This window comes from Brachyistius frenatus, unplaced genomic scaffold (genome assembly GCF_029030835.1).
Source record: "Brachyistius frenatus isolate BFR_SWC_R1_liver_20210118 unplaced genomic scaffold, ASM2903083v1 Contig_66, whole genome shotgun sequence".
NCBI lineage: Eukaryota > Metazoa > Chordata > Actinopteri > Embiotocidae > Brachyistius > Brachyistius frenatus.
In genome coordinates this window covers 55,226-67,402 of record NW_027210665.1, presented here as the reverse complement: position 1 = coordinate 67,402, position 12,177 = coordinate 55,226, and the positions used below count along the sequence as shown (strand labels likewise).

Sequence of the window (12,177 nt, the reverse complement as noted above, 5' to 3'; positions counted from 1 at the left end):
TTATTAGTTTTCCATCTGAAAATAATTCCGTCATTAATCAGAAAATAAGCCTCAAAAAGACGAGTTTTCGGAGAGGCGTGTCTATTTGATTGACAGCCCCGTGGTGCAGTCAGGTTACGGCTATCGGTGGGCGGGACGTGGTATCGCCGGGTTTCCAATCAGATCAGTCAGATCCACCGCTCGCTGCACCCCTCCCCCCCCTCCTCCCAGCTCGTCCAAATGTGGTCACTACCGGCTCCAAACTGCTCCGAACTAGCATGATGGCGACGGTAACTATCCGAAACCAACGGGTGACGTCACTGTTGGTTGCCGCTTGTGAGACACTAACGATGCCACCATTGTTGTTGTTTCTGTTGCGTGGCTCGGCTGCGTCCGTGCAGGTAGTCGTCAACATTGCATCCTAGTTTTCTTCAGAGTGTTCCAGTTGGGTTTCTCAAAACGTTATTATCCCGATTTGTGAAACCTTTACGTGCACAAACAAGCCATGGACACTTCCCGTAACCACTATTACCCAAACACTTCTTCTAACCTTAAAATAAACCTTCACCCTAAATGATTCATGATTTATGTTATGGGGACTTGCTCTGTGAGATTGCTGCCCACAATATGACTGTGTAAAAGCATTGATGTCCCCACAACATGAGTTATACAGTACAAGTACAGACACACAGCACTGTAACAGGAGACGTGTGCACCGACAACTGCTCTCTGATCTCACCACACGCACACAGCAGTGACTGCTGCAAGGTAATTTAATCTTTAATCCTCCAGTATAATCTGTAAGTAGTGTGTGGGGTCGTCTTTTCTCTCCTTCGCTCCCTCTCGTCCCCGGGGATAGAATTTCTTCTCTCCGGAGGAAATGGCAGCAGGGGATTAAGAATTCACACAAACACACACACACACACACACACACACACACACACACACACACACACACACACACACACACACACACACACACACACACACACACACACACACACACACACACACACACACACACACACACACCTGACGTTGAGGGTTCGGGGGTTCAGATAGTGATGACACATGCCACTCCTGCTCCAGTCACCTGATACACACACACACACACACACACACACACACACACACACACACACACACACACACACACACACACACACACACACACACACACACACACACACACACACACACACACACACACACACAGAGCGAGCGGTGGGTGTGCTTGGCTGTTCTTTGCTTCGTAAAAAGACGACGACACAGTAACCCAGACGAGTAGAGCACAGTAGAACGAATAAATAGAAAAGCGAATAAAACAGAGAGAAGAGGGAGAGTAGGTTGAAAAGTACATCTGGATTGAGATAAATACAAAAAAAAGACATCTGGTTCAGGTAGGAAACATCTTCAAAACGTCTTCATCGACGCCCCCTTCTCTTCCTCATCCTCAGCCTTCCTCACTTCCTGCTGTCTGTGTGTGTGTGTGTGTGTGTGTGTGTGTGTGTGTGTGTGTGTGTGTGTGTGTGTGTGTGTGTGTGTGTGTGTGTGTGTGTGTGTGTGTGTGTGTGTGTGCTACTGTCAGTTTCACTTTAACTTCATCTGCTCTAATCACTTTACAGTCTGATTAACAGCACCAGATGTTTCTCTTTACGCTGCCGAGCTGGACGATAATATAATGAAGCTGCAGTAACGGTCCAGATGAAGATACACTGATGTTTATAACACAGAGAATACTCGTCGTCATTACAGCTGACCAATCAGGAGTGAGAAGAGATTTAAGTGTGCTGTGGTTCCAAAAATGAGGCTGATCGAAAACAAAATTTGTCGGTTTGTATTAAAGGTCCCTTATTTAGATTTCCATTTCCTCTTTGATCATGAAGCAGGTCTAGTTGCTGCATAAATCCTGTGGAAGTGTACATCCTGTATTCAGAACCTGTTTGGTCTTTCTGTAGGTTTGTGATGTCACAAGTATGCTTTTCTCAAACATTCTGGAAAACATTGCATCGTCATGGCGATTAACATGACAATGCAACATCGAGGTTTTTTTTTCTAATGTTTTGATTCTAATTGGCTAAAATGCTACAAGTTATCTGGTCAACAGTTGAAATAATGAACACAGAGAGGTTGTGTTGGTCTGTTTTTGTTTTTCATTTTTCCTGATGTAAAAGCTGTCAGTTGGTCGTTGTTTCCATTACGTCTTACAGCACTCGTTTACCTGTAGTCTGGTTCAATTGGTTGAAAAACAAATGCTGCCTTTTAGTTTGGTCCATTTCAGGTTCACATTGACTCATTACAAACAAAACAACAGCTGTAAACCTCAGGTTATGTGCACTGACTGGCAAATGAGTGTAATTATCTGTTGTCTCTAAAAAAAAAAAAAATACAGACAATGATTTTGACAATTATTAGCAAAGCCAATGTAGTGATACATGGATACAAATGGGACAATAGGACAAAGTCCAAAGGGCCAATTAATTATAGGATCACAGTTATGGTATGTTTACCCTGTTTCACTCGCTGTTTATAGAGAAAGAATAGTTAAGCACAGTCAAAAATAGTCAAAACTATTGCACCATTACATTATAGGGTGGTTGGGGGCTAGATTGAATCTGATGGAGGGACACGCTCTCTAAACTTATGGTTCTGTGATTGGTTGTTTCACTGTTAGTCAACTTGTCCTTAACCTTAATCCTAACCTTTCCATGATGTAACAACCAATCCCTCCCATAATTACCGTGCGGTTGCTATGTTTCAATTACTTTTATTGGGAAACAGCTAAAAGACACAATCCGGACACAAACTCTGCACCTCTTTGTCCTTTTCTAAAAGGCACCCACATGCCGATTGTCTCTGTACATTGTATGTCGTTAACATCATGAATATGCTCTATAATTATGGGCTAAACATTGCTTATGCATATTGCTTTTCTTCACAGTTTATCTGCTATAATAAGATGCTTTTATAACATAAAAAAAAAAACAAGCAGTTCCATTGAATCCTCATTTTCAGACGCCTTTAAGCCAGTTTGTTTCATCTGCAGCAGAATTTCATTCACCCAAACCAACTTTATGTATGAGAGCACCTACAAAATTACATATGAAGTACGTGGTTTTAGCATGAATTCAGTTTAACACCTTTGAATCCACCTGTTGTTTGTGTGAATTGTCAAAGGAGAGTCCCATATCAGTGATCTTATACAAGATGAATTTGGTAACCAAGTGAAACCAGTAAAAAAGGAGTTAAAACAGAAGTGCGTTGTGTATTTTTGTTGCTTGGTAAAAGAAAAACAAGCAACCACGCAATAACTGTGATATTACAGTTACAGTTCTGTTTCTATTTCACTACGTTTGTATTTGTTCATCATTATTTCAGTTGCAGTCTTGGCCATTAATGCCCTCAGTACATTTTAAACTGTCAGTTAGCGCCCCCATTAGCCTTGTCGTTAGGACCATAAATTCACGCAATTTATGTGTGTAGCACTGACTCTTCTGTGGAGCAGTTTAAATGCTCACAAATGAGGCTCATATGAAGTTGAAAGCTCTGATGTCTTCTTCTATTGTGGACTTTCTCGCTCTGTTTCCTCAAATGTCAGCTCTGATTGCTGTTGATGAACACACACAAAAAAAAGTTCACCAGCGAGTTCAACACCAAAACTTAACATTGGTTTACTTCAGCAGGCGAATCCACTGAGCTGATGTTGATTGACTGACTTAATGCCTGCTGCTGAATATCAAATAATTTAATTCAAAAGTGCATCGAATGATTGACATATTTTGTGACATATTTTGATCTCTGCTTTCACAAATTCAGTGTGTCATGAAGAGCTTTACGATTTCAGAGTCTCTTTAACACACGCACACACACACACACACACACACACACACACACACACACACACACACACACACACACACACACACACACACACACACACACACACACACATCAGAAGTGCATAGTGCAGTTGGAAGATGGTATTCAACAGCTGGTTGCTATGTGCTACTTTTAATTTAATTACACATACCTGGCACTGTTGGTGGGTGGCGTATGTCGTGATACTGGTTTTGTATGCGGCCAAGTTCAGATTTATTCGGAGTTTGTTTTCAGCTCGTTCAGTCTCTCGTCCCTTCCTCTCATCTTTTAACTCCACAAACTAAAGTTAACACGATTGTGACACATGTCAGTTTCGCTCTGTTTGCTCTGTTCTTCTTCAACACTAATGTGAGTGAACAACGTGCTGTCCGAATATATTAGAAGTCAAAAATGTTCAAAGCTCAAAGGCTCAAAGTACAAAGCCAGCCGTCATAGAAAGGAATGAAACCAAATAATCACTGAAATAAAAACTCTCTTCAATTCAACGCCGATGCAAACCAGTGGGTGAAGTCCCTGCTCGTTGTGTTCATCCTTCTATAGGCTACAGTCTGCTGTTTTCACCAAGCGGCAACCAGCAGTGACATCACCGATTGATTTGTGAACAGCTGTTATGAAGCCTTGAGTTCGCAATTTGGCCGGCGCCATCTTGCTAGTCCCGATGGGGGTGGGGGGATCTAACTTGATCTGATTGGGCACTCTGTGATACTACCTCCCGCCTACCGATAGCCGTAACCTGACTGGACCACAGGCCTGTCAATCAAACAGACACGCCCCCCCAACATCGTATTTTATAATTAACGACGGGATTATTTTCAGATGGACCGCCAGAACACAAATCTGAAAGAGGAATTAAAGTGAATGACATACAGAAAACTTTCATTGACTGAGAATTTAACGAGAGAAGTTGAATGGGAGTTTATGGAAACGAGAGCTTTTTTGGAGACAACCTCTAGTGGCACACTGTGGTATTGCAGTTTAAGGCACTTCTGCATTGGCCTATTTTTTTGAAGCCGGAAGCTGCGAACACTTTTATATACAGTCTGTGGTTTTCAGACAAAAAGAGCAAAGTGTCTTTGAGCCCAGATTAAACGTTTATGTTTAGGATATTTATGCATGAGAATGACACGATAACTGATGTTTCTATGATTATGAGTATAAACGCCATCTAACTTTTTTGGATATGTTTTTCAAGTAAAGATGCATTTTAGCAGTTTTTTTTAAAGCTCCTCTCCAGACCTGCTTTAAGACATTTGACAATTATTTGTGACTGATATGTTTTTTCCACAACAAAGTTCAATCAAACGTCTCCTGCTTGTCTCTCATTAAACACGTTGAAAAGTTGTTTGATTACATTTTAATCGAAAGTGAAAGACTAGAAGACGTCTTTAGAGCATGTCCCTTCACAGTCTTAATCACTACAAATTGTCTATCAACCTGCTACGAACACCAGTGATGCTTGGTGTGGCAGTTTGTGCGTCTACTGTGATGGAAAGGGATTGTGCAACTTGTTCAGCCCATTTGGATGTAAGCACCAGGGGCTTGTGAGTGATTAAATATCAGCCACATTTCTCAGTACCCACACCCAGTGGACACAGAGCAGATCAGTTACAGGAGGCTCGGTCTGCCGCTCACAGTACAGCCAAACGCTATCTGAGATTCTCCTTCTCGTGTCTTCATCATAATACGAGCTGCCGAGCAGAACTAACTGTGAGTGTAAATATGTGTGTGTGTGTGTGTGTGTGTGTGTGTGTGTGTGTGTGTGTGTGTGTGTGTGTGTGTGTGTGTGTGTGTGTGTGTGTGTGTGTGTGTGTGTGTGTGTGTGAGAGAGAGAGAGAGAGAGAGAGACAGAGAGAGGTGTGAATGCCAGAAATAACCCTGACAGCAGCCAAAATCATAAATCTGACCGCTGCAGAGGAAAGTGGACTGACCAGCAGGAAACTGGATGCTGCAAATGAGAAAAGGATTAGAATCAGTTTATAGCCCGCCTCATCTCAGCAGCTGCTGATGTCAGCAAAGGACACAGCAGGAGTAAAGCTTTGATCATTTCAAAATGTCTGGAACGGTGAAATGGTCTGATTTTACAAAGATTTAAAACAGACAGAATCCATTCATTTCAACAGAATCGCTGTAATTTAAATTTTAATCCACAAAAACTATTCACATCAACTGTGGTGAACTGGGACGCCTGAATTTACATCGTGGACCAACAGCATCCAAAATTTGGAAGCAATCGTGGAGTCTTAGCTTCTGTGTAACTTTCCAATCATTGTACACTCACACGTGATACCATTTATTTTGGATGATTGCAGCTCTTCCCAGTCGTGTGTGGGAGTGTGCAGATGCTTCCTCGCTCTCCTGTTAGCTTTGCTGCACCCCAATCATTTGTATTGGCATGGGACCCCTTGAGCAGGATGAGCGCTGGGTCCTTTAACCTCCCGCAAAAGACGACTGATTTCTCTGAGGACGATATGGCCGTGGGGAATAAACATCAAACTTTTGGAGATTTGCTGACATTAGCTGGGATCTCTTAGCGGTTTGCTCTCCAGCAACACTCGTTCACCGATGAGTCTAGTGGGTAACCATAGTAACTAAGCTTCTAAAACCACACATTTCACAAAGATGCATCAGTTGAATTTTGCGGTGCCACTTTCTGGTACAACCAGGCCTTTGGGTCCTTATCCAGTATCGAAGTGGTTTAGACCAGTTAGATCCAGTTTGGGTGTTGGACTACTCTGATCCATTCAGTTCCAGCCTATTCTAAACCGGAGGGTTTGATTGGTCTAAACCTCCCAGTTTCTGTGTCAGACTGATCTAAACAGTCTTATTACACCAATCCGAACGGGTCAGTGCCTGCTCCAAGTGTAAACCCAACAGCTCCAGTGTGAAACCTGTCAGCTTTTTTGCTACTGGTTTTACTCTGCAGATTCACGGGCTGCAGATGAAAACGAGATGTCTAATGGGGAGCTTGTTTTCAGGTAGCGCTGCCTTTAATAGATCATCTGACCACTCACCAGCAGCCTGAAATAAAGCTCTCTGTCTCATCACCTTGTTGTTGGCTGGTCTTCATGCTGGTTTAACAGACTGTTTCCATGTGAAAGCTGTAGCAGATGTGCATCAGTATTTATAGCAGCTTCTTAGAACAGCAATTTACTGTAAGAGAGAAGGGGTTACTATGTGTGTGTTGTAACCAGATCTCAGAGGACAGAGGGACAGAATTAAGATGACTCTGTCACCAGGCCATTCATCACACACACACGCACTGAAAAATATCTCCAATTCATACGCATCATAAATGAAATAGAGCTGTGTTCGGCTTCCACACTTAAGGCTAAATGTGATTGTTTTTAGGGCGTACATCCATACTGTATAACTACAAGTGCGCACAGTAAAATCACCGGATATTTGTGTGAGGTGTTGATGGACGCTGAACCACTGACTCCTAAGAACAAAAGGTCAGATGGTGATGAGACAGCTTAGGATACAGAGTTTGTAAAGGGCTTAAAGGGTCTTCAAAAGGGCACAAATAGTCTTTTGTGACACAAGGATACTTGGAGTGGTTTAAGTCATCCTAGAGGAGATTCAAGAGATCTGTAAAGAAGTTTTAACTGTCCTTGAGGCGGTTTCACTGGTCGTTCAGTCTGGCTGTAGGGCTTCCATTATCCCAGAGTTTAGCTGTCAGCAAAAATTTGATAAAAAGTAAAGCAGAATTTGATGCTGGTGAGATGACAGAAAAGAGAAGAGTGCTTGAAGGAGTCTTCAGAAAGTTTCCAGAGTACTAGAGAGATCTCCAATGATCCATCTGGGTGCGTTAGGCCAGGGGTCTCCAACCTTTTTCCCCTGAGAGCTCCTGTGGTCTAACGGGTACATTGTGATCTACTGGTTGGAGACTCTTGTGTTAGGCTCTCTTTAGTTGGTTTCAGTGGTTCAGTTGGTTCTTCTATTGGTCCTTGATGAGGTTTGATTGGTTCTTGTGTTGCGCGAGTCGTTTAAATTGGTTGTCGTTGTTTTGGTCACCTTTCGATGGGTTTGTAGGGGTTTTATGACAACAGCACAGTGCCCAATTTCAAAAAAGTGAAAAAAATGTTTGCTGGTGTTGATGCACTTGACTTAAGCCTCAGCTGTGCTGTGTGTTACAAAATACTGAACAGTATTTTAGTAATTGAGCAAATAAGGTTTGGTTCCTTTGCCAGTATGTACACACAGTATGTTGTTCACTCACAGTGACACACAGGAATATAACTTATGAAGTTGGGGGGTTATGGGCCTTGCTCAAGGGTAATTTAGCGGTGGATGCTAAGGGAGGGGAAAGTGCTGTTCGGTCCATATATTGTATGAGTCTGGACAGACATGGATGTAAACTGCAACTTGACTAGTTGTCGGTGGCTGACAACTGCAAGGCAGTAATTCCAGTTTTAGTAATGACAGTCTGCCAGAGTTCAGATTTAGTTTACAAGCGTTGCATCTTATATTATTGAAGGCGAAGCTTTTATTTTGGCAGGTTCACCCAGCTGACACTTACACCATCTTTAAAAATAGACACTAATCTGTATTTACTATAATAAATAATCTCCCAGTTAATGACAGTTTGATCCGGGCAGTGATCTGAGCTGTTGTCTGTCCGGCTACATGCGTTTGATTACAGCATTGTATTGTGTCATGTGGTTCTGAACTTATTAATGAGCTGTCGTTTCCAATACAGAGGCTGACTCATAGCTCTACTATCTGAGGATAAACTCAGACAGCAGCAGCGCAGCACACAGCTAATCTAAAACTAGCCTAACATCACACACACTCACACATATACACACACACACAACGCACGTAAAACTAACCTCTCAATCCGGTTTGTTGAGATCAACATATAAAACTGTCTTAGAAATATTTATCTGGAAGGGTTAGGACTGGATTTCAGCTTCAGAACTGGATTATAGTGCATTTAGATTGGGTTAGAGTGGCCTAGAAGGAATTAGGATGGGTTTTATGATGCATGAGGATTGTGTTATGTTGGCTTTAAGGCATTTCGATTTATTGGGATGGGCTTCAGAGAAATGACTTGTTGCCAAAGGGCTAAATTACCATTAATAATACTGATTATTGATTATGTAATGTTTGAAATAGGTAATATAAGGTAAATTATATTAAAATGGATCAGAATGGGTTTCCAGGCTGTCATTTTAAAGCATTTAAATTGGGTTATGGTGAATTTAAAAGACGAAGGAATTTGGTATAGAATGAAACATGTATTTAAAGTGGCTCATTGTGCACTTACAGAGGGATATAATTGGTTATGATTTATTTATTTATTTAGAGTTCAAGGTAATTCAGAAGAGATCATAATGGGTTACAGTGCATTTAGAATGAAAACAATGGTTTATAGATCAAGTAAAAAAAGCTAAAAAGGGTTTTTACTATACAAGATGGGTTTGAATAAAGTACAATAATTTTATTAAGTTGTAGTACAATTGAAATGGGCTAGAATCAGTTGTACTTTATTTATGATCAGTTACAATGGTTTACAGTTAATTTACAGTCAATGGATAGCAATGGGTTAGTGCATTAAAATGGGCTTGAATGGGTTACAGTGTATATGAACTGGGTTAAATAGGTTATAATGCATTTAGAGTTGGTTAGATTTGGTTGCATTGATTTTACAAAGGGTGTCAATGTGCATTTAAATTGGATTTGAATGGGTTATAATGCTCACAAAGGCATTTATAGTTGATTTGACTGATTACAGTGTATTTAAAGCGAGATATAATAGGTTTACCTGAGTGAAGTTGGGTAGATGGACCAAACCAATAAGACCAAAACTTCTCCTTCTCCTTTTACTCCTCCTCCTCTTTCTCCACCTCCTTTTCCTCCTCTGTCAGAACTGATTCAGTTGCCATCACCGTTTCCACCCACTCCCTGTTGTTATGAAAGAATTCTCCGCAGGGCTTTTTAAAGGCAGCAACTATAACCGACTGCAGATTGGCGAAATATACTTGTCTTCATCAGATACTGTTCATATACTGTGTATGTACAGTACATACTGTATGCAACGCCTCCTCATATGTAACTGGGAACAAACAGCCGGCAGCAGGTGGATTCAGATTTAGATTCTTCACCACTTTCCCTCAAATGGCTCACCACTCACGTAAACGCCACAAATAGATAGCGCTGATACAATCCTTAGTAGTTTCTCGATATGTGCAGTATAAAGTACGCAAAGATTCAGAATGAGATCACTCTAGGACACAGTTATGTCTCATAGCCTCACAGGCATTTTGTTTTGTAAGAGTCGTGGGACGTGAGCGACCTTTTGATGTCACTTTGGGTCTTGTTTATGTTACTTAATGCAATGTTTGCCTCTTTAAATGAACATAAAGGTGAGTTGAGATGTACAGAGCAGCTCTTGGCCCTGTGGTGACCGGACACATGGATTCATTATATGAGCCACTCATTCATTCAGTCATTCACCTTCCTCCTCTCTGTTTCTCTCTGTTTCATTACCCCTCTTCGCCTGCAGCAGTTGCAGCTCTGTATGTTCTTTGTACTGTCACCTTAAAGCAGATCAGCTGCTCAGGTCTCCAGGTTGTAACACCCATAAACACCACAGATGCATTTCTTCCATTTGTACTTCAGTGTCTGTATCTGTCAGCGATATCTTTTATGAAGTTCAAGCTACTAAACCAGCCGTAGAGACTGAGAGGCTTATATTAACATATTTCTGTATTTATGTTATAACTCAATTGCGTCGTTGTACTGTATGTAGTTTTGGCTCAGTCTTTAGGTCAAAATTAAATTAGTTATTTTAATTCTGTGTTCATGTATTAACTTACAGGCAGTAATTATAAAACTATGTGCCAAATGTTTGGATAAATGTGGCTAAATGGATCTGATTTAATGTCACCTGGATAAAACAACGGCAGAAATATCTCTGTCTGTCTGTCTGTTTCCAGGAAGTGGGTGTGGTGCAGTGGGCGGGGCGTTGCCAGGGCTTATAGGTGCCTCTGGTGCCTCAGTGATGATGAAACCGTTCCTGCCATTTCCTGTGGAGACGACGTCGCCGGTCGGACTTTTCCCAAACTTCAACACGGTACTTGTGTGTGTGTGTTAGCGACAGTAACACTGTGTTGTAGCTGCAGGTCACACAAAGACCTGTCACCGTGTAATCAGCATTGAGCAAGTCCTGAGGAGAGTGGTGACCTCTGACCGCTGTGTGTTTCACGCAGATGGACCCGGTGCAGAAGGCCGTCATCAACCACACCTTTGGGGTTACCATGGTACCCAAAAAGAAACAGGTCATCTCCTGTAACGTCTGCCAACTGAGGTTCAACTCTGATGTAAGTATGTGTGTGTACAATAAATACACACACACACACACACACACACACACACACACACACACACACACACACACACACACACACACACACACACACACACACACACACACACACACACACACACACACACACAGCTTTCAGGATGTCACAAAAGATTTTTACAAGTTTTGCTGCAGAAAATGATCAATTATTTGCATTGTGTTCTTTTACTTTTTAAACAATGGCGGTTTTGTCCTCCAACCTTTTTTTTTTGCTGATCTCGGCCAAAACCACGCCCGTCCTACCTTTACACACACGGAGGTTGAACTGACTGCAGCTGATTTGCTGCAGAGAACAACATGTGAAAATATTACCTTATGGTCAGTGTTGGGAAGGCTACATTTCAAATATAATAGGCTACAGATTACACTGGTAAGAATGTAATAACTAATATAACTATTTTAATGACTTTACAGTTACTTATTACATTTAATCACTTTTTGATTACTTTTGGGCAATAAAGTTGAAAAATCAAAAAAAAAAAAAAAGAAGAAGAAAAAAGGTCGAACTCCCGACAGTACCGTTTACTATCAAACGTTTATTACAGTAAAAGGTTCTCCGAGATAATTTGAATTAAGATTGAAATGTTTTGATTTTAAAACAGCAGAACAAATCACAAGTATGTACTGTAGATCACAACTGACTGCAGTAAAGGAAAACATTTTCCCAGAACCTCAAACCAGGTCTACATACATAGAACTATCAACAGGACTGGCGACTGGGCACAGGTTTAAGAAACCGCTTCCTGAATGATCCAGAGACACAGCTGGCCGTCTCGGCGTGGTTGCTTAGAGTGATGCACATTGATTTGATTGGCGGACAAGAGGCGGTACAAACTCAAACAAGAGAACCAATCAAAAACAAGCTCAACATTTGAGCACATAGACAGGTGAAAATGAACATTATATTCTACATATAAACCTTTCACCAAAACGAGTATATTCAGATGTAA

General features: G+C 41.4%; 1 protein-coding gene across 1 annotated transcript in view; it reads left to right on the top strand.

The window, feature by feature from the left end:
* Positions 1–12,177, top strand: part of znf385b (zinc finger protein 385B) — a 57,548-nt gene that overhangs the window by 34,472 nt on the left and 10,899 nt on the right. Inside the window, 2 exon segments of the mRNA XM_069706906.1 lie at positions 10,800–10,936; positions 11,073–11,183. Coding sequence (XP_069563007.1) covers positions 10,800–10,936; positions 11,073–11,183 — 248 coding nt within the window.